This window comes from Ostrinia nubilalis, chromosome 25 (genome assembly GCF_963855985.1).
Source record: "Ostrinia nubilalis chromosome 25, ilOstNubi1.1, whole genome shotgun sequence".
Classification (NCBI taxonomy): domain Eukaryota; kingdom Metazoa; phylum Arthropoda; class Insecta; order Lepidoptera; family Crambidae; genus Ostrinia; species Ostrinia nubilalis.
The window spans coordinates 5,208,117-5,232,980 of record NC_087112.1 but is presented as its reverse complement, the minus strand read 5'-3'; the positions used below and the strand labels follow the sequence as shown (position 1 = coordinate 5,232,980).

The 24,864-nt window shown below is 37.4% G+C and overlaps 1 protein-coding gene across 1 annotated transcript; it reads right to left on the bottom strand.

The window, feature by feature from the left end:
* Positions 1 to 880: 880 nt before the first annotated feature.
* On the bottom strand, positions 881 to 2,791 carry LOC135084084 (uncharacterized). Its single transcript, XM_063978827.1, has one exon. It carries the CDS (start codon positions 2,789 to 2,791, stop codon positions 881 to 883), a length of 1,911 nt encoding a protein of 636 aa, XP_063834897.1.
* Positions 2,792 to 24,864: the final 22,073 nt, after the last annotated feature.

Here is a 24,864-nt window from a genome sequence, read left to right as displayed (position 1 = left end):
TTCAGGGATGACATTAAAGTATTTTTTGCTCCTCCAAAACCCCTTGATCTCATAACTTCAAAGTTAGGCTTATAAATTAAGATAATAGACGTACTTAGTACCTACCTGCCTAAAATAGTATAAAGAAACGATTAATATGTATTCATAATAAATACTTAATATTATAAAAGTAAGTAATTTATATGCAGTACGTAATAAGTATTTACCTATTTATAATTAGCCTTATTTAATATTTTATTTAACTTGGTAAAAATAAAATAAAAATCATCGGGCAGAGGTAAATGAAAATGAAATAAGTGTAAAAGTAAGTAAGTAGTGTATATTAAATTTTCTTAGCTCGTCAGATCATCATAAATATTTTTATTAAGCCACTTAAGAACTTTCAAAGCGTTACATAAATTAGTTTTTTCGTGGGTTTCACCGAACTTTATGAAGTTTTCTCATAATTACCTCTAGTCTTTGTAAGGTTTTGTTATAAAAGTTCCTCAACTTTACCTAAATTTCGAAGCTTATATTGCAGACTGAAATTTGAATATACCTACTGTTGGCGATCGTAGGTGCGAATCGGAGAAAAACGAACGTTTGTATGAAATCGCGTTTATTCCAAGTATTACAACTGTGGCGGCGTGCGGTGCCGCTCGTGGATCGGTTTGAACTGACGGTTCATTCTAAACTGTCGCTTATGACAGGCAGAAATAGGGCCACAAAATACCCTCCAATATTTAATAAAAACAAACTTATAACTACCGCAGTTTTACATACATTTGCGTGATATGGATTTAAGCAATGAATACACTGAGAAACAATACAAATTAACACTTAAAAATAATATTATGAACGCGTCGCTAACACTCCCCACCCTAGTGCTGCATCGCAGCACTCAATTTACGACGGAAATAGGTGCGACGCGTGCCGCAGACCGTCGCAAGATTCCTGTTTTGGTCTTAACATCAACCATCCGTGTGCGCCCGTCCTTACCAGGGTATATTTGATGGATAATGCCTTTCGGCCAGGTGTTACGGGGTGAGCTTGGGTCAACCACAAGCACCAAATCGCCAACTTGCAGCGGTGCTCGTTCCTCGTTCCATTTTCTGCGCGGCAACATGTCTGGTAATACCTCTTTTACCCACCTGTTCCAAAACATGTCCGCCATCCGTTGAGCTTTACGCCAAAGCTTCCTTAGATATAAGTCTGAGTCATCAAACTCACCAATAGTAGGTAAATTGGAGGAGTTTCCTAGAAGAAAATGATTAGGAGTTAATGTTTCGACTGTAGACGGATCTACTGATACATGAGACAACGGTCGACTGTTAATCATATTTTCAACTTCAGCTAAAAGTGTAATTAAAGTCTCCTCTCTGGGTGCTCTTTCCTTCAGGACCACCTTCAGCGACGTTTTAACTGTCCTAATTAATCGTTCCCACGCCCCACCCCAATGGGGACTGGCTGGTGGAATGAAATGCCAATTCATGTGGTTGTTTACGCCTTCCTGCCGAAGAACATCTACATCTAGGGCACTCATGCATCGCTGTAGCTCTTTTTCAGCACCCCGCAGGTTGGTCCCATTGTCAGAGTACAAATGACATGGCCATCCGCGTCGCGCTGCCATCCTTCGAAGAGCCATGATGAGGGAATCAGCAGTTAGTGAAGCAACCACCTCCAAGTGCACTGCTCGTACTGTAAGACATGTGAACAAGACACAATACCTTTTTTCTCTGCGTCGTCCTACAGCCACCTCAAGAGGGCCAAACAGATCTAGACCACAGTGCGAGAATGGACGTTGGTGATGAGCTAATCGCGCTTGAGGCAAATCTCCCATACGTGGAATCTGGGTCTTACATTTCTTTATGCGACAAAACATACATTTAGACACGATCGCTTTTACAGTAGGTCTCAATCGTATCAACCAGTATCTCTGTTTCAGTTCGTTAACAACTGTCTCTTGACTCCCATGTGCGGCCTTGACATGGTAGTGTCGAGCGATGAGCTGAGCAACTGGATTACGCCCGTCTAGGATAATAGGCTTTTTTGCTTCCAGGGCTACATCCAATGCAGCATCAATACGGCCTCCAACGCGAAGTAGGCCTGTTTCATCCAACACTGGAGTCAAGGTAAGTAATTTACTATTCCGTGGTATACTTTTACCTTCGTTTATTGCATCAAGTTCCGCACCAAAGGATTCATTCTGTGCGTAGCGCAGTAGCAGGTGTTCCGCCCGGTCCATAGCGCAGCAGTCTATTTCCTTGGTAAGTCTTTTGCATGCATCAATAAACTTTAGCACCGTAGCTGTGGCTCTCAGTAACCGAAGCCAAGAAGAAAAACGCTTAGGATCTGGAACTGGTAACTCCATACGTGGGATGACTTGAGTCACACTCACAGCCATACAAATAGCAGAGTTCACCTCGTCCGCATCGGGTTTACCTACCACGTCCCTCGGCCACGACTCGCTGCCACTGATTAAAAATACTGGACCATTCAACCATTCGTCCTGAAACAAATGCAGGTTAAATTCATCTCGCGTAGCCAAGTCTGCTACATTTAAATTCGACGGGATGTATCTCCACTCGTCCTGTTTTGTAAGTTCGTCAATTTCCCCTAAACGATTTGCCTCGAAGACTTTATACGAGCGAGTATCATTTCTGATCCAGTGCAAAACTGTAGTGGAATCGCACCAGAAAAATTGACGAACAGGTTTTAATTTATGTTCTTGAACTATAGTATTCGCGAGTCTGGCTGCTAACAACGCTGCTTGTAGCTCTGCGCGCGGTATTGTCAGCGGTTTCACAGGCATGACACGGCACCTACTAGCTACAAATGCAACATGTATTACGCCATTATCGTCCCAACGCCAATACGCTACGGCACACATTCCCTTGGAAGACGCGTCACTAAATACGTGTAGTTCCAACTGTTGATATCTATTTTTAGACCTCGTAGCAGGTGCTACGGCAACAGAAGTTTCGTAGCTCGTCGTAGCACTATGCGTAGACGCATCATAATTAATTCCGTCCGTAGGCGTTGAGCGGTGAAGAGGAGGGACTGCAGTTTGATCGTTTGTCTCCCTCGCACCCGTAGCTCGCAGATAGCACCTAGGAATGCGTATGTTTTTTATTACCTTAAGTAGGTCAAGCCATTTGCACCATGCGTTATAAACAGTATCTGGAATACAATCGTCCCAACCAATATTTAAGCGCCAGGTATCCTGTAAAATTATACGACCCTGAATTGTGAAAGGCGATAAAAATCCAAAAATATCAAATATTGACATTATAACCTGTAACATGAGACGTTTTGTAGGCCTCTCTTTCCCCTGAATAACAGTTTCCGGGATTCGTTTCAGGGTCAGATCGAATCCTAACTTGTCTTCCTTATGAAACCATATTAAACCAAGAGTGCGTTCGCCATTGTACTGCTCTTGGTCCAAGTTATAATGAACAGCAGTTTGATTTACAGTTTCGTTTGGCAAATTTCCTAAAACATTCAAGTTGTTACATGTAAAATTACGAATTTCAAAACCACCTTCTTTGTGAATTTTTATAATATTGTTAACCATCTCGATTGCAGACGACTCATCATCAAAACTAGCAATATAGTCGTCCATATAATGTGAGTTACATACCGCGTCTACGGCGCCGGGCAGCGATGAACTATAGCGCTCGGCGTTTTTATTCTTAATAAATTGTGCAATAAAAGGTGAGCAGTTAGCACCAAATACAAGAGATGTCATCACATATGTTTTTATAGGTTCCGCAGGGCTGTTTCTCCACAAGAAACGTAAGGCGTGCTGATCTTCGGGGTGAATTTTTATTCTTAAAAACATGTCCTTTATATCTCCTGTTACTGCAATATTGTACTCCCTAAAGCGCAGCATAATTCCAAATAGAGAAGATAACAAGTCAGGACCAGTTAGTAAATAATCATTCAAACACAAACCGTTTGCCTTACTAGCTGCGTCGAACACCAACCTCAACTTTTTCTTGTTGGGGTTGTCAACTCCAAAATGTGGTAAATACCAGGCTTTCGAAGAGTCCTGGACATCCGTTAACTCCTGAGCAAAGTCATTGACCAACAAATGCTCAATACGCTCTTTATATCGCTGAGCGAAACCTTCACAACGTGACATTTTCCTTTCAATACCTAAAAATCTTTTATAGGCATTAGTGTAAGAATCAACCAACTTACAATTTGGGTCCTTCCAGGGTAAACCTACGTACCAGCGGCCATCAATTAGCTCCGATGTTTTCTCCAGGTGGGCGATGGCACGAACGTGGTCTGCATTCTGTCTTACCGTACTAGAAATACCTACAGAGTCAACGGAAAAATAATGCTTTACCTGCTCCTGAAGGTCTCGTAGTATGAGCTCGTCTTCGGTAGGCGCACTTGCGGGGGCTGAGAAGCACAGGTTGACGTGTCCAAAATTTGACCTGGTCTGCGGCACACGCCCAACCCCGTGAATACACCAACCTAAAGGCGTGAGTGTAGCGAACGGCTCATTTTTATCCCCAGATACAATTTCTAATGGGAACATTAAATTATAATTATCCTGACCAATTAATATTTCAGGTTTATTGTCTAAACTATATAACTTATCTTTAATATTACACAAGTTTTTAGATTTCAAGTTAACAGTACTAAGTTTTTGTAAAGGTAAGTTAAGCTCATTTACACTGCGCGCTCTTATCGTATACAACTTATTGTCCATACCTGATAAACGAACATTAGTCACGGTCGCGTCACAAACCAGTTCGTTACTACTCCAGGCGCCGCTGACTCGCATCGTCTCGCGCCGGCCGCGCAGGCCCGCGCGCTCAGCCAGCTCACTGCTGATCAGTGAGACGGTGGAGCCGTCGTCGAGCAAGGCCGATGCACTAATTATACCGTTAGGTCCGTGTATACGCACGGGCACTACTTTTAGCAACACTTGACACTCACTAGCGTTTATATGTGTTACAGTTTCCACAGATTGTTGTTGTGATTCACTAGCGTTAATGTTATTTCGTTCACTACGACTGTTGTTATCAAAGTGCAGCAACCGGTGATGCGCTGCTCCGCAGTTGTCCTTGTCGCACGCGGGTGCCGGGCAGGTGTCTCGAGTGTGACGGGATATTAGGCATTTATAGCAAATTCCTTTGCGTTTTACGTATTGCCATCTCGTTTTTCTAAGCGCCTTCTTGAATTGTTTACAATCCGTTAGCTTGTGTCGATGAGTAGAATTGCAAAACTCGCACTTGTTATCATCTGTTGATGGTTCACATTGTGTTAACACTGTTTGCGGTTTATTTTCGATGCGTTTATGATTATCGTAGTTGTGATAACTCTTATCAGTGCGTATGTTGCTGTAATACACATTCGATGATGACGTAGCTGACACTTTTACGGCTTCATTATGCAGGAATTCAGATAAAATACTCAATCGAGATTCCTTATTTTCAGTAATTATTGGATAACTGTAGTCTATCCACTTAGACAGCAACACAGTTGGCAGCTTCGATAGGATGATCGAAACGATGCTCATTCCTTGTAGGTATTCTTCAGTGTTCAGCGCACGTACTGCTTCGATGAAGTTTCGTATTTTGCATGAAAACATGACGATATCTTTCTGGTAGTCGTGTGGCACTGGTGGCAATCGTTTGATGTCATAAAGTATGCGGTTTATGATGACATCTGGGTTTCCAAAACGTAGTTGTAGTGTAGATATAATTACATCAGGTGACGTCGCACTAATGAGCATAGCTGACACGGTATCTTTAGCAGCACCTCTGAGACACTTACGCAACCGCCATAGGTTCTCTTTTGTACTGAAACCGCAAACTTCAGTCGACTCGTCGTATGCTTGTTTGAATTGTAGCCACTCGATGGGATCACCGCTGAACTCAGGTAGATTTTGTGGTGTACTCAAGCGGCTGAGCAGGTTGGCGTGATTTTCCTTAGCACACACAGCGGCTGCCAGATCTTTTATAGTACCAGTTAGCATTTGCAGTGTTGCATCAGTACTCCCTTCTCGAGCCTGCGGCGGCGGCGCCGGCGCAGCGCACTCGGCGGTTGGCCGGCTGCTTGCGGCCGGGAGCGGCCCGGCGGCCGTTTGTTTGCTGGCAGGAGCGGGAGGCACAGGTGATGGTGCTCTCAGGTGTTCGATGCTATCTTTTTCTTGCGATTTGTAGCTCGATTCTAACCATTTCTCAACGATGAAGTCATCAGGTTTTTCCGTGTCTAAGTTGTATTCTTCATCTTCGAGTTCTGCGATATCCACCTCGAGCTGTTTGTCTATCAATTCCATGCGAATTTTAGCCTTTTGTAACGCAGCTTGCATCTCCAACCGTTTTTTTCTTGTTTGTATGGAGGTGACGGATGACTTGCCAGATTTCAAACTTGTGGGAGCGGGTGGCGGTGGTTCCGATTTGACACTGTTCGCAGGCTCGATGACGTTATTTTTTACCGTTAGTACGTCGATCGATGCGCCTTTTCCAACACCATATGCAGCACAAAGTTCAGTTCTATCATGCTGAGGAGGATTGTCCGGAACACATTTATGACTGCCGCCATTTTGTTCCCGTTCGAGTCGCGTAGTACTCCGCGTTCGCACCATTTTTACCGGTGTGTGGATCATTTAATCCGCTGATGATCCGGCTCGAATTTTTGTTGGCGATCGTAGGTGCGAATCGGAGAAAAACGAACGTTTGTATGAAATCGCGTTTATTCCAAGTATTACAACTGTGGCGGCGTGCGGTGCCGCTCGTGGATCGGTTTGAACTGACGGTTCATTCTAAACTGTCGCTTATGACAGGCAGAAATAGGGCCACAAAATACCCTCCAATATTTAATAAAAACAAACTTATAACTACCGCAGTTTTACATACATTTGCGTGATATGGATTTAAGCAATGAATACACTGAGAAACAATACAAATTAACACTTAAAAATAATATTATGAACGCGTCGCTAACACCTACTATATGTACTTTATTATATTTTAATCACAATCTTGAATCATGGAATACCACCGTTATGTCATGGGTTCTTCTACCACCCTAAAGCTTGATACGTGCTGAGTGGTTGCCATTTTGGTTCAAAAATTCATGTATCATTATCTGTATACTGATTTTGGAAATTTTAACTAAACAAATAAGTTTTCTTTCTTTCATTCTTTTGGTCTCACTTGAGCGATATGATGTTCAGGCCGAAGGTGGAAGCTAGCTTCACTTGAAATCCTTAACAGAGGAACTGGCTATCTTACCTCTAACTGCCGCAACACAACACTGCTGTTAACATTGGAGACATTATATGGAGATAGCTAGTTAGCCAAGCGGACTTATAACAAGGTCTACCACCAACAAATGAACCAAACTGAGCAGAAAAAATTGCCTCTACTTGGAATCGAAGCACAGGCCACAGGTGTATTTATCTAACACATTAATACTCGTATTATTGCAAAGCAACTTTTACTGTCAAAATGCTACAGATCAGATCAGAGAATGTTGCCAAAACTAATTGGTATTTAATAGTGAAAGCAAACATTTTATATCAACATCATTCGTCAATCGGATTGCACAATCGCATCACTAGTCCAATCGATTCGTAACCGATGTTATCGATAGATTGATATCGACCCCCTGCCGACATCACTGGACAATTAATTTTAATGTTCTACTAAAAATGTCGGTGACTTTTGAATTTTGTGCTTAAGGGTGAATTTCAACAAGTGTATATTTTTGCCTAATTTTGGTGGAAATTGTTATTTGTGTATTTTTATTTTTTAATTATAGATCAAATTCATTGGAAACCTATACTGTTTCTAAACTGATTAAGGCATAAAATTTTGTCCAGCAGTTTTTTCAATTTTCCTTACACCAAAATTAAGAGAACACCAAAATTTATATTAAAGCACCAAAATTAGAAATGCTGTCAGCCGGTCATGTCGATGCCAGCCTGCTCAGTGCTAAGCTCAAGAAATGTTTTAAATTTACCAGCACCGACTCCAAAAATATTAATCATGGTATATTGTCCTAATAAATAAATAACGACGTACTTATTTTCTACTTTTTAGTGATTTTGGGCGTCGGTTTAAATTTTTTTGTTAAAATAAATTTTTTCATGCTTTTTAGTTGATTTGTCCTTGTTATTGTCACTGAAGATGGACAGTACCTATGTTTAATGTGATTAAGACTATAATTTTTCATTTTGTAATGGACAATTATAGTCTTAATCACAATCCAAGTGTAAATAATCTTCCTAACAAAATACAGGCTACCTACTTTAAATATCGACAACTAAAAAGTATCAATGTATCATGTATCAATGTATGTATCAACAAATGAGTACTGAGTATCATCTAACTCCTAACTTATGTAGTTTGACCTTTCATCATCAGCTCATCTTAAATACCTGAAATAATATAACGGTATGTACATACCTACCTAAAATATTTAAAGAATTATCCTCCAACTCCTAAGCGTTAAGGAGTTTTACCATCCATCATCACCTCATCAACATTAGATGATGACTACTTGAATAACTTTAGAATAAATATGAAAAATGTATTGCATTCCTACAAAATTTGAGGTTTACTCTCGATTTCCCTAGGATCCCATCATCAGATCCTGACTTGGTGACAATGGGACCACCACAGAAGTGTACCCTATCGAACAAAAAAAGAATTTTGAAAATCGGTTCACAATTGACGGAGTTAAGTCGGTTAAAAATGCTTTGGTGCACCACCAAAAACACCAAAATTGACTCACCAAAATTAGATTCTCGTTGAAAAAGCTAAATTATTTGAAATCTGTTTTAAATATAACAACAACATTTTAACATAATGGTATGAAAACAGTTCCTTTACATTATGCAAGGAATTCAACTAAAAAGAATAGCTTAGAAATCTTATACAAAAAGACACCAAAATTGCAGAATTGTTGTCCGCTTAAAAAAAAACAACACATTTACGTTTTTGGCGGGAAGACGCAGAGGTATTGCACCCGTCTGCCGTCACTGATCGCGGGGGCGGTACTAAACCTAACGAATGATGCGAGTGTTTAAATCCTGTTTGATCCTTAAAGAAACTGACGAGCTATTTCATTATTGACACCAAAATTATAAATTTTTCGCGGACAAAACTTAAGGACGTGACTTAATCACAGTTATTTGGGAAACTTGCTTAATTTGGTAATTTTAGATAATAGATAGATTGTATAATTCAAAAATTTACTTCTTCCCTAAGTTCTGTTTTGATCTTCAGCTAAAAAAATACATATTGTAAGAAATTAAGGATGTGGACACTTCACCAAAATTAGAAACGCTTAGTTCAATTATTTTTTGTCCAATTTGTAAAAGAAAATACTCATTAATAATGTTGTCCTCTAAATGGAACCTTCGTATATTTTCGTGTAAAAAAAAATCAAAGTTCTATGTCATAAAAAACATATGATTTGCAGCTACGCCGCCCAAAAAATGCGCTTGGGAAATTGACCCTTAAAAATATCTTGACAAACTGTAATTTTGTATTAGGAAATACTCGTAGCGATACGATTTCCTAATTTAATTTAAAATAACAAAATTTTGATATGATGTGTCTGATAACGCACTAACTAAACTGTTTCAAATTCATAAGAGCTTTTTATAATTCTAATTTATCGGTAGCGGACGTCCTATGGTTGAAATGATGTAGCAAGGTTGATCCCCTAATTTGTCTATTTTAAACGGAGCTGAGTGTACCTACAGTACAGGTTAATATTTTAACAAAGAGCTTTGATATTTCGTACCACTTACTGATTATAAAATCATGATATCTCAGAAAGTATTATACGTACAAACTTGAAAAGCAAGTAAGTTCCTCATGCATAGGGCGCAATATCCGCTAAGAACGGATTTTACGAAACTTCACTCCTAAGGGGGTAAGGCTGGTTTTAGTGTCACGCGGACCGACCGGTGCGGACCCGCTCCGCACGGCCGATCTGTATGAATTTCTTGGGAGCGTTTAGTAGAGTAATGCCGTCAGAAGGAACCGCTCGCTCCCTAGCAGTTCATACAGATCGGCTGTGCGTCCAGCCTAATACGGGGTCCACGCGTACAAAGTCGCGGTTCTACATAAATGTACATACGTACTTAGTTCTTATATTTTTTACCTGGCGCTTGATACACTTTTATTTTCATTATCAAGCCATTTGTTAATATTGTACAGCTATTAAATTACTTAATGCCAATTAAAAATATCTTGTAATTGCAGTCCAGATATTGAGGAGTTGAACAGAAGCCAACCGTTTACTGGTACGGTCTACAGGGAACTTAAATTCTTAACTTAACACTAGAAAGGCCGCCGTCCCATTTTTGTCCCACTCGCGAGTTTGATCGTCTCTAACTTTTTTATTTTTCAACGAAAGTCCATGAAACTTTTTGACTTTTTCTGATTTATTGAATTTTATCATTTTTTAATGTTTTTGATAATATAACATTAATAGAAAAAAATTAAAAATCTGTTTTACCTAGAAGCGCCACTGGGTCATTTTTGTCCCACCCTGGTATTTGCAACAATAATTCGATGAAGAGTCCTTGTTTCGAAGAGATACGAGAGTGGAGAGGTGAGGAGCGTTTAGGTGACAATGTGACAATGCAGAAATGTAAATATAGTGTACTAGTTTTTGCCTGTGACTTCACCCGTGAGAAATTAAGTTTATCATAGAAGGACCTAATTTCTTAACACTTATCGTTTTTATTTGACCAAATCACTGAATATTATTGTAAATTATAGCCTATATTATGTTATTATGAAGTATTAACAATAAAACTGCAAAGATTTATTAAGATCGGCCTAGTATTTTTTGCGCAAAAGAGTGAAAAAACATCCATCGATCTAACCATGAATCCATACTCACTTAGTTCAAGTTCAAGGCATATATCCACCCATTCATTCTTCCTACCCATTCATCAGTCCATCCATCCTTCAATTCATCAATCTTTATTAACTTTTACATTTATAATATTAGTAGGAAGGTGGCTTCTAGACATTGGTCAGTTCATATATTGTATGATTTGATACATTTTTAAAATGTGTAACTTATGAAATTTTGAAAATTAAACGTACATACTTTTCATTGTAACTGGTAAAAAACTTCACTGTGTGTGTACGGATAACAGAAAAATAACCATACCTATAGAAATTCCTAAACACATAGTACACCAGAGAGACAAAAAAACCATATAAAAAAACTTTGTGCAAAATGTGCACTATTATCTATAAGATATTTATTTTTCCTTCAAAAATAATAAAGACTAGTTAAAGTAGTAATTTCATAATTTTAATACAGTATAACACCATGTAATAAGTGACTATTTTTATATGAAACCAAAAATATGTGACTCTTGATAATTCAAAATTAAAATTGAATACATTAATATTTTTAGAGAAAAAAGTACATATCGATTTAACTATATAGAAAAACCTTTTTTTAAAGATACTACAAATAGTTTTAATCATAATGTTCATGCCCGAAACTAAAAAATGTTACAAAATATATGCTGGGACAAAATTGACCCAGCGGCGCTTTTAGGGGGGTCGTAATCTTCGGCACTTCTAGTGTTAAAAGTAATCTTTAAAAAAATTTGCATTAAGTAAACATTGCTTTAATTATTTATTGTAAACTTAACATCTAGAAAACGAAACCGTAGGCAATGAGGCAAAATATACTTTTAGAACTGTACTACTGTAAGTCTGGAATGGAAAGCCTTGGGGGAGAGGCATTTGTCCAGCAGTGGACGTTATTTGGCTGAAACGAACGAACGAACTAATGCGAAATCATGTTTTCCTTTCGAATTCTACAATTTACCTAAGAAAAAAAGGAAAATTTATCCACCACAGGCACTGTAATAACATGGTATACATGTGTGTATTTGATGCCTTTGCCCCGAAAATTTAAAAGTTGAAACAAAGATTCTCGCAAAAAATACACGATCAATATTTTTGCTAACGTTCCACACACGATTGAACGTTACTCGACCAGTTCCCGGTCATCAATAATCATCAATATACATACATCCAACGACAATTAATACGGACGGCGGCGACTTAATAACGTTTTTGCTCTGCACCAATTAGGTAGGTCTCATGCTGTATGATGACGTAGAGCAAGGAGAAACGACAGAACGGTTGAACCATATCAGACGACTTGCATCTTATAATGTCTGAAAATAGGGCTGATACATGCAACTTTAATAAAGACGAAAAATTATTTAAGCATCCTCCGCTGCTTCTTCTCAATAGCACTGGCCCAATGGGTATTTTGTCCAGCAGAAGCAGTGATACTAGGGTTAGGTAATAAATAAGTGCTCTGTTAAGCCTAGGTGCATACAAAAAATAAATGAATTTTATAAATTCTTTATAAATAGTTTAAGTCAGGGCCACCATTACGAGATGTAATGAGATGATGGCACAATAAGTTCCTAACATTTTTTTTTATTTCTATTCTATAGTTTACATAACTTTTATCGATTACTTATTGATTTTATTCCAGATTTAAGTGTGGTAGGTATTCATTTAGATCTATTGTGCATCTTCCTGATCTGTGTTCTAGATATTATTATGTTCATGAATAAAAGATGGCCGTCGCCGATGGCGATGGACGTTTTGAACTTAGGAATAGGTATACTGAATACTAAAATGAACTGCTTTAGTTGTCCTTTAAAGTTTAATTATAAAAACGCAATCAAATAAAGATTTTATTTTGTGACAATTTCAAACCTTTTGCCAAAATTAATCATTAATATTGGTAGTTTTAATATCCATTTGCAAATGTAGACAAACGTCAAACTCCATACAAAAGCACCGGTTAATGTTATAGTTACGGTCAAAGTTATGTGGTGCAACACAGCCTAAGGAGCACAAAAATATAGTTATACTGTTTTTTTGTTATGTTTTTCGCTTGGCCGATTTTGATGACTTTACTAGAGATTTATTAGACTTGGGGCGCATTAGCGTATATACGAGTAGTTATTGCTGTAGGTATCATAAAAATTTGTCCCAGGAATAAAACCTGTAACCACATTACTACTACACACAGTTACTAACCACAGTTACTAGGCCAGACTTCCGTCAAATCTCGAGATTATAACGCCTACCAACAAAAACTTCATCCAGGAATCAAACCCCACCCACTTAGAACTTCACGGGAACTGAACCCAAAAAACTGTGAAAGAAATTTAATTACTCCGCGAAGCCCCCAGAGCTTTCCAAGTTATTTTTATGGGTTTGTAAACATTTCTCGGTACTCTACTCGTGTTGTGTCAAACAGGTGACCGTTGCTTTTATTATTTTAATAAATGTCTAACACATAGCTCAGTGAGTGCCTGAGGTATGGGAGAGGCACGGGGAGGGTGTTTTTTTACGTCATATGTCAGCGAGACTTCAGATTTGTGTGCTTCACGTCAAAATATTAAAAAACTCATTTATTTTTGCAAATAGGCTTTTAAAAAGCACTTTTACACGTCCCAGTTTAACCCTACCACTGCTACGGGGCCATTGCTGAGCAAGAAACTCAGGTACTATTGTCAGTCTCCTTTTTAAGGGTTTACAGTACATAGTGTAAAATATACATTATGTCAAAATTTCTCCTCAGTGACAGTGCAGTAATCCGTACATTCACCAAATTGAAAAAAGCTTAGTCAAAGTCAAAGTCAAAATTTCTTTATTTGTTTAGACTAATAAATAGTTCTTACAAATCGCTTAAAATACCTCGATGTGAAAATGCGCTCGTTATCCCCATTGTTTCACAATATATTATAATATGTATGTATATCTGGTGTCAAATACTTGACATCCTCTCCCTATCTCGCGTGCATTTTCATAAATACCCGTCGGACAAATTTACGGCACACGGATTGCGATCTTCAACAAAATGCTTGTAATTTCGACGATTTTTCTTTTTCAACAGACCCTGTTTGGTGCCTGCCTTTTTAATATAAAGTTGCTGCTATTTATAATCTGTGACTTTTCATATATTAGCGACAAAAAAAACGAAATGTCAAGAATGCGCGGGAAGTCGCGATATTGTTGTTTTAATTAATTTTCTACGCGTTTCCTGGGATGTTGCTCTCTCTTGTTCAGAATTATTTAAGTTTTTAAACGCTTGTTTCTGATCATCTTTAAAATTTGTCATTACCGTACTCATTCCTTTTTTTTTAAATAAATCGTAACAACCCTTTTTTACTTGTCACTAAAAATCGTAAAAAGACGCGCGAAGGTTTGTGTAATAGGTACCTATTTGTAGTTTTTTCTACAGTGAAGAAACCTCAGATCATAGAAGGAAATGGATGATAATCTTATATGAAAAGAATAATACAGATTTTTGTTTGCATTAATGCTGATATTATCAAACATTTTAATAACTTCTGAACTTTATTTTTATTTTATTTTTAAATTGAAATGGGAGTAACGAATTTAAATGATAAGTGTTTTCTTCACACATTCACTTTGAATTGAAAGTAATAATTAAGTACTTTATACGTCCACGCATAAAATATCGCTTTAACAATCGGTTCTGGATATACAGACGAGGGTATATCAAGATAAACAATGTGGTACTTTAAGTACTTGTGATAAGGTCTACTTTGCAACGAAAATGTAAAGTCTGATGTGTTGACTGTTCGTATACGATTAACTGATTATTCGATATGGATTCGATGACAGACGATCTCGGTTGGGGAAGTATTCTGAACTGTTTTTCGTGGATGTGAAAAAGTATTTGATGAAGAAGTATAACTCCTGCTGAATTATTATATTTTAATAATTCGGCAGGAGTTATACTTACTATCCGTTCGACGTCACTCGAAGGGAAGCGGCTATAACTATAACAAACTATATTTAAAATATTTTTTATTTATTATTATTGATAAAAATTGTGTATTTACGTAAAATAAGACACATTAATTGCGTTTAAAACCACTAACTAATTGCGTTTAATCGCGGTTGAGAGTGGGGACGCGCATTCCACGGACCGGCAAACTTAACACGAACGGGTAGTATCTCACTAGCTGACCTGGCGAACTTTCTTACCTCTTATGTTCATCAGAAATAATGTGGGATTCTAATGGTGAAAGAATTTTTCAAATCGGTCCGGTAGTTTCAGAGCCAATTCAATACAATCTTTCTTCTTTATAATATTGGTGTAAAATGTAGATGATATAATATTATTGTTTTGAAAATGTGATAGACATTATCGTTGCAAATAAATGCAGTTTTGTAACAGTTCCATAAATCGTAGATTTAAGGTAAGTGGTATTTTGATACCTATTAATGCCTGTTATTCATTCGTGTGGGTAGTTTAAACCATTATGGTTACTTTACAACTTGGCAAACTTATGAATTGGATTCATATTTCACTTAGAAAATGTACCTACTTATACAGTTATTTTCACATAATTTGCCCTAACTGAGAATTAAACCTAGAACTTCCGAGTTGACAGAGATTCACTCTTTTACCGTAAAATATTGGTATTTTTGGAGAAGATTAGTATGATGCTCTTCATTCGAGAACTTTCGCGTATTTTAAAGGTCCAGAATTCCCGCCGAAAGATGGCCGGCTTAACAAATTACAATTAACGTGATTTATTCCCTTCGCAAATCGAATCTCGGGATGAACCGTTTCCTTAACTGTTATCTGACATAATATAGTCAGAAGTCAGTAAACTTTTAGTATGTGGTTTTCTCCTGAAAATCGTCTCATACAAGGTGCGAGGTGTGAAACCCAGCACTAATTATTTTCCCTACCCAAAGGTGGAAGCCCCTCGCCGGAGTCCAGAGCGCACATATCACAAGCTTCATGAGGGCCAACTCCCCCGAACCGAGGAGGACCATGTCTCCCGTCGCTCGTCGGCGGCTGGGTGAATATCCGAAGGTTCTACGAAACTCTATTCTCTCTTACTTCTGCCTCGCTAACTCGTCTGGTCAGCTTGGGGAGTGTAGGTCAAATCCTCCATTTGCCTCTGGTAAATTAGAGAGGGTCGTCTGCCCGCAGTGAGACTATCTTAATCTAAATGAAATCCGAGTCTATGAGCGCCTTGTTGTAAGTGGCAAAGTGGAGGGCACCATGTCACGCGGATGTTCGCCCATGCGATGGACAGACTTAATCAAAACTGCTATGGGCGGTACCCTCCACGAGTGCACCGAGTTGACCACCAACATGGAAATGGCTAGACATCGTAAAGCGAGCAGCATCCTCCACACTCCTGACTACCTCGACCACTCTGACAAGAATGTAAACGTATGAGACTTAGGCAGGGTTGCACTACCTACTTTAACGGTAAATTGTAACTATAATATCTATAGGTTGTCTGGAAGAGACCGCTTCATAGCGATAAGACCGCCTAATTGTACCTTATGTGTTCCTTTTCTTTCTGTTTCTTTTTATGTGGTGTACAATAAAGAGTATTTATTATTATTATTTATTATAACCGGTGCTTTTTGTACGGAGTTTGATAGACTTGTGATGCTTGTTAAAGTTAAAGTAGATGGTGCAACCCAGCCTTACTGTACCTTATTTTACTGTGTACCCGTTCCGCAGTCCCGCGAATCGGATTGAGGGAACGGCGATCTTATCTCATCCCATATTTTATTGTTGGGAGTTTTGGGCGATGATAATATTTTGTTCCAAAAAAATTTGATAATCGTTTGACAAACGATATGTTGTGTCAATCGTTTGTTAGCTTCGTGTGAGTCGGCTTAAGTTACCAGTTCGATTTGAGAGGAAAACACATGACCCTCCATTGCGCGCAGTGGGTAAAAGGGACCTTTTTGGACCTATAATTAATTCGTGACGAATAGGTTAGTGGTTGGCGTACTGGATTAAAATTTCACCTAAGGTTGCGGGATCAAATCTTGTACGAGTCATACGCCCGTATTCATAAACGATGCTTGCTTCAGTGACACAGCAAATCGAACTCACAGAGTTGAATAGATCTCTGTGATTGGTTCGTGTGTCACCCTGTGCGTCCACGCGCACTGTGAGACCTCATAGTAAAGTTTATGAATACGGGCGATAGACTTTTTATATGAGCAAAGTTACTTTGGTATGTATTCTGACTTTAGGTGATTTCAAGCATAGAGTTATTACTTCTACATATTGTATGTATAAATAATACAAAAATTATGTTTCTTTCAAGCAAGCTTCAGTTCTCTATAAAATTTTTCTTCCCGCATGTTATACCTGCGAAAATGATTTAAGATTTTTAATATTCCTACGAAAAATTATTATACAACGTTCGTTATTGTAGCATGTAACATTGTTGCTATAAAGCGAAATATTTTGTCGAACTTAATACCGAATACCTCGAAAACGGTACCGATAAAATTAATATCATATCACATCGATTCATTCCGGATTTTAGGTCATGAAAGTACACAAATCACTCGTCTCCTTCTTTCATTTGTTATCCTTTTTTGTAGTGACGTACTTACACCACATTTTAATTGTACGAATATTCGATTTCGTTCTATTATTTACTCAGATATCTGAGTGTGTCACTGCTGAACAAAATCTATGATTTCCAGATTGGCCGGCTTTAAGCCACGATAGCCGAAGAGTGAAGGGATCGAACTGGCCGGCTCATGATCCGAGGGACGTGGGTTCGAATCCCGCCGGCGCCGCTGGACTATTTATTGAACCCACTCGTAACTAGCATTTTAGCTTGTACCACGAGGGGTTAACGGGTTTATCAGTAATTTGTAGTTAATAATTGCTAATATTCATTCTTTAAAAAAAGCATCAAGCGGTTTTCCAAAGGAATGACCAATAACTTTAAAGGTGGGGAAATCTCAGTTCCTACAGTCGATAGAATATTAGACTATGCAGCTAATTTTGCTGCGAATATCACCTATTATTTATCATACATCAGTTACTCTGTCAAGCGATAGAAGAAGACCACAAGAGACTCACAAAAGTTCTTCAAAAAATCTTTCGAATACGAATTCGCAGCGTATATTCGTCACTGTCCCATCCCTACGCTTAACAACGGGTTTCTTTACATTTGTTTTCTTTTTCGGCAGATGCGGCCGTTTAGGTCTGTAATGGCATGTTTTAAAGGGGTTGATGACTGGTAGAAACAACGGCCAGTAATGTAATTGGCGGGCTTAATTAAGTGTTGCGGAAAGATATTGGCCTGTATGCAGATTTGTATGTATTTTATCCTTTTGGGCAGTTGTTAAAAGGGATTGGTTTTTCCGGTATGGGTTGCTAAGGGAATTTATTTTTTTCTTTCTATATGTATACCTTACTTATACATATAGTTATATGTAGGTACAGGCATGATTTTCTTGAATATAAGAGTATTGATTGCAAACAGTTAGTTGCTCTATAGGTTTTTAGTCACCCGTTGGACTATTTTGATGTCTTAGTTGATGAGATTTATGACGAAACAGAATTTTTGAAGCACGTCTTCATGACAGTCCCTCTCGGGAACCAAACCCGGAACCTCTGAGTCCACATACCACTGTTCAACATCTTTCTTGGCATAGCATTCTTGTTCAATACCTTGAGCCCGAATTAAGGTGTCGACAATACTTATCGCACCCTGAACTGGTTTCACATGCAAAACATGCTTGTAACATTGGTTACAATGTAACAGGGGCAACAGGGCCAATATTTGACCACATTTGGCTCATGTACAGCACAGTAGATATATGAGCTAAAGCAGTACGGAAACTTAGCTCTTTCGGCGAGTTAAATACCTACACTTCAACTGAGTGTTAGGGTTGGCACTCTTATCTTTATAAAATTAATAAGGTTCTGACTTACTTATTTATTAAAACGTTTATTTAGGTTTTCTAATTATCAAATACCTAATGGAATAAATTAATTGACTAAGTAGTTAACAAAAAAATAAAACGTTAATTAGGTTCTATAATGATCGAATACATAATGGAATAAATTGATTAAGTACTATTAGAGGCCGGTAGAAGATATTCTATTCTCATAAATAAAATAACGGATACTTACTTTCACATAGCTATTGCCTCATTTTAAATACAGTTCATCACTTAGTACAAAAGCGCGCGGAGCAAATTACTTTATCAAATAGAACACATAAATTGTTAAAAAGCGTAATTACGTAATTTAAAAAGAAAATCAGATGTAAGCAGTTTATTTAAAAAGTAATATTTAATCATTTTTACAATTCAGAATTATTACGAAGTTTAAAAAATGAAAGTTCTGGTTTTGAAGATGCCGAGTTCAAGCAGCCGTATACTACGCAATACACTCGTGGCATGTTTTTTAAAATCGGCGGATCGTGCATGCAATAAAATTATTACTAAAAACACAACGCGCGCGGCACTCGCGACGAATGGACTGCGAGGTTCGCTTAGAGCTCGTGTAAAGCGTGCGTCTGTGTGCGTGAGTCTGATTTCGAGCGTTTGTATGAAGCTTCCGTACTGTTTGATTTATCTACTGTGTGTACAGTCAGCGACTCAAGCGTCAAATAATTATAATAATAATGAATATCCTTGAACATTTTTCACTACGCTTCTAGTCCCAAACTAAGCAAAGCTTTTATTTATGGATACTAGACAATGGATATAAGTATACTTAAATACTTTTTTTGTAAATACACACATAATTATACATAGTAACACCCAGATCCATCACAGAAATTAAAATTCATCATTTCAAAATTTCTGCCCGGCCGGGAATCGAACGCGGGAATTCTCGGCATAGTAGTCCGTTCCAAACCACTACACTAAACGGCCGACAAAAATAACGTCAAATAATTCGTGTCACCAAAAAAAAGTTGACAACACAACCTTATTCCAAAACCAAAGACGTGTTGCGTACTTTGGGAGTCACGAACTATTTGACGCTGATTGTACGGACGACAGTACAAACTAAATACTGACACTTTATGAAGTGGGAATAGGGGTTAATTTCGTAAGAAATTGTCTGGTGTGCTGACTGTACCATATTTAACATATTCGCCAACTAATCGTATGCAGCGAATGCTATTACCTACAGTCGATGACGCACCTCAAGGAAGATATGATAAGGTGGGGTGTCAATGATTTTAAACAAAGTGAGACAAACTCGGAAAAATGTGTAGTTTCTTCATTTTAGCTAAAGAACGTTCACTACAAACATGGGCCTTCCTCAAAATATATTAGAACTGTTGTTGTATTAAAAGTGGCTCATTTTTGGTTAAAATAATATTAGTTGTGGAGAGCTCAAATACTTAAATAGTTTGGTCCATATCTAAGGTAGGCCTACTTAAAAGATTTGTGTTACTTTGCTGTTTTATTAAACTTGTTTTTAAACGTAAACTCATATCGTTTGTGATTGTAATTCTTGTGTATCTTCACATTTTATTTCAACATCTCGTACCTATTTAAAATGCAGTTATTAAACAAAAGTCAAACCACGAGAAAAATGCGGAAACTGCATCCCACTCCATCACGGAATGTAAATAAAGCGGTTGTTTTTAAGAAAATAGTTCCAAAGAAACAATGGGAGATATTCGGCCGGGAGCATAAAGTCGCAACTAGTTTGCATTTTCAATTTTAAGACGATTTAAGTTTTAAGTCGAGTTAAAGTCGCCGAAGATTTCGCTTGAGCGGGATTTATCGTTAAATTGTTCCGCGCTTCCGATCTTTTCATTTGAAATGTGGGGTTCGACTGATGAAAGTTTGGGAATTACGTTTAACTGTCAGTTGTCTATTTTTGTGGTTGAATAATATAAAGGTAAGTTATTACTAAGTTACACCAGCTTAGGATTTATATTATAACAATAGAAAAAATAAGCGGACACAAAAAATAAATGAAGGTTTTGTGCGAAAATTAAGAGTTTTGAGAGTTGGATAATGTTAAAGTATTTCTATTGAATGAGGGTTTTCGCGAATGAAAGATCCGCTAGATGGCGGGACGTGGATGTGGGGTCTGACTGCTGCGTGATTGGTGGATTTTGACAAATCTGTCAATGTCATGTCAAAAATAACCAATCATGCAGCATTTGGACCTCGCGTCTACGTATTGCCATCTGGCGGATTTTTCATTCGCGAAAACCTTCATTGTGTTAGATCGGTGATAGTAACTTAAATAATGTTCAATCACAGGCAATAATAATATTTTTACTTTTTTATTTATGCCATTTTTTTTTCATAAATATTTTTTCTGTTTTTTAATCTGTAGTGCCAAAATTGGCTCATAACATATTGTTGTGTAGTCACCCTAAGAATTCGACATAACGCCTCACACATTGTATGTCGGTTGTAATATCCCGGAATCCAGAGACCATCGGATTCCGCACATTATAATCGGCTCAGCCAAACGATGGTATTCGTGGATCGAAAACAAACTTCAAATGAAATAACAATTCAAAAGTGTGGATTTGATACTTTGTATGTGGGATCCATTTTAAAACTTTGTAGTTGGGACTTTTAAATAATTTACTTAAAAATGAGCTTGATTTTTTGGTACAAAAAAAGGTTTAGATGAAGAAGAAAAGACAGAAAGATGGATAAGCTTTTAAGTTTCCCTACCACACCACTTTTAACAACTGCAAAAAATCAAGTAAGTAGATAGTGTCCTTTTTCAATCATCATACCTAAATGGTTTGCTCACCATATTCTAGAGCCTAGAATATAACAGCAATCTAAAATCTAGATTGATCTAATAGGCTGCATAAAATGAAAAGGCTGCACGGTTTAATTATATCTTTTATCGCGTTAAAAGGTTGGAAATCAACCATAAACTTATCGCCGCAAGAATATTTATGTAAACCATCTACTATGGAAACCATCAGCGCAAGATCGCGCATTTTTAAACTGCAGGGTATTAGCAGTCATTGCATTAGTTAGCATAATATAGGCAATTAGGAAGTGGGTGCGTAAACTAAATTGTATGGCTAAAATTACTGTATCTGCCTTAGAATAAAACTTATTCCTATGACCCTCATGCCATAAGGTATTGATTAATAATAATCAAATCAAATCAAATCAAAAAAATATTTATTCAGTTTAGACCACAAGTGGCACTTATGAACGTCAATAGAAAATAATAAAAAAAGAAAAGGTAGCCCTTATGGGGCACTTTACATGTCTCCTTATCTTTTGGGCCCTACCAGCGCTTCGAGACAAACATATGGCAAGTGCTGAGAAGAAACGCCGGAACAAACTCAGTCACCACTTATTGCCAGGAATTATCTAACGGTAAGAATAGTCAAATTTAAGTACATCAAATATGTGCAGACTGAACTGACCACGCATCCTTGTCATCAATATAGTCTCGAACCTTGTAGTACCCTTTGGACATAAGGGTATTTTTTATATGTATCTTAAATTTGTTTATTGGCAATTCGACAAGGTTGTGTGGTATTTTGTTAAATATGGCAATACATTTCCCCAAGAATGAATTACCTATCTTATGCAACCTAAATGATGGAACAGCAAGTTTATTCTTATGTCTCGTGTTAAATGAGTGGACGTCACTTTTCTTAGTAAATACATAATACATTCAGTTTATTCTTAGTAAATACAAGTACACAGTAAGTACATTTTTTTTTTTTTTTTTTTTTTTTTTTTTTTTTTTTTTTTTTTTTTTTTCCTGTGGCAACACTACCGCTAACAGCTGATTTGAACTTGTCCCAATTTATTTACTGATTTTTATTTAATTTAATATCATAAAAGGTCTCTAAACTCATCACTGTTACTGTTTTATGTAATTATAAGTGAAATAACGTTTAAATCTGTGTATTGCATTGTGTTTATGGTGCAAATTGTGCAAATACTTAGGACCGATTTGACAGTGCAATTACGAAAATATTACGTTGGATTTTGTTAACATTGTTCTATCTTTCGAAACAGGTACCTATTTGTTTTATATTTACAACAGTAGTGCATATTTTAGAAACGAAATACTATTATTGTGACCTTATACTGTCACCCGCGTAAGAGGTTATATTTACCTACATTTTTGTCAACCTCCAATTATTGATCAATTGATCCTTTGGCATTTACATTTTAATACTTTATTATTTACCAAAAGAAACAATGCTTACACGTAAAGCCTTTGCTCGCCGGGAGGAGTCCCAACTCCAACTGGCTTTGAGAGATTTGAAGGCAGCCAAAGACTTGATTGAGCAATTAAATAGGGAAAGAGAGGACAATGAGAGGGAGCTGATGGATGTGTGGGATAAAAACAAGCATTTAAAGAAAGAGATGGCTGAGCTGCACACCAACTATGAGACAATTGTAGAGGAACGGAATAGGCTACAATTAATCATTGACGGGTTTGGTGAGTGCAATGAAGAGTACGTACACAACCTCAGACGTATGACCATCATGAAACAAGACCTTTATGATGCTCACAGCCATATCGAATTAATGGAAGCTGAAAGAGAAGCCTGCACAGCCACCAAAACCCAAATCATGTTTGACGAGTTAGTCGGTAGTGCGCCCAGCCTGACCCAAACTGCATCTGACAAACAATTAATTACCATAGACCTAACTTGTGATAATACTTTAAACAATACTCCTGTATGTGGTAAGATTGTCAGATGCAGTAAAAATAAATTTAAAAAGTATGTAAAAATTAGTAATTATATTAAAAAAACAAATAAGTTGATTAAAAAACAAAAATGCTTATACAACAAAGTAAACTATATAAATGAGAGACAGCGTCTAAAGAATGAGCTTGACATATGTTCCACAATGTTAGAGAATAGTGTACTGAAATATGAACATGATGTCGAAAACCTAGAATATAAATTATGTAATCTTAAGAAATCTTTGAACACAATGTCTGAACGGTATCAATGTACAAAAAAAGAGTGTGATGAACATTTCCAGGCTTTGAAAAAATTTATATCTAATTGCAACTGTCAAAATTCTATCCTATTGGATGAATCTTGTACAGATAGTTTTCAGTCTGGTTGTGAGTCACCACCTACTCTAAACACCCTAAACAAAGACTACTGTCCTAGGATATCACACACATTTACCAGCGGCTCCCCAACTAAAAATATTGAAAAAACCAACATAGTAATGTTCAGTGATGAGTTAGGCAAAAATATGGGCCAACTTATTAATAGTTACTTGGGACAAAGTGTAATCAACCATTGTTTACCGGGTGCTTCCTATTTACAAATTATGAGAAAAATAACAAATTATTCGTTCTCAATAAATACCACATTAGTAATTTTAATAGGAAATAGGGGCAATGTAGGCAAAAAAGACCTACTAAATATTTTTGATAGCTTATGTTTACTTAATGTAGATAAAATAATTTTGTTCACATTCCCCTACAGTAGAAGCTTGCCACAGGAGGAAAATAATTTAAGATATAAATTGAATTTGACATTGAATACATAATACTTTCTTAGTAAATACATATGAACATAATCCCAACTATATATATAATATTATAAATGCGAAAGTAACTCTGTCTGTCTGTCTGTCTGTTACGCTTTCCCGCTTAAACCTCGCAACCGATTTTGATGAAATTTGGCATAGAGATAGTTTGAGTCCCGGGAAAGAACATAGGATAGTTTTTATCCCGGTTTTTGAAACAGGGACGCGCGCGATAAAGTTTTTCTGTGACAGACAAAATTCCACGCGGGCGAAGCCGCGGGCGGAAAGCTAGTAATAAATAAAGCTATATACATAATGCTTGTGTGATATGGGTTCACCACAATAGTACAGCAGACGAATTATATGTATATAGATAAGAGTAGTAATATTTTAAGACAATATTGCTGGCCGCTTACCAAATTCATCATCATCATTTCAGCCACAGGATGTCCACTGCTGAACATAAGCCTCCCCCAATGATTTCCACATCGCCCGGTTGGTAAGTAGCGGCCTGCATCCAGCGCCTTCCTGCTACCTTTATAAGGTCTTACTA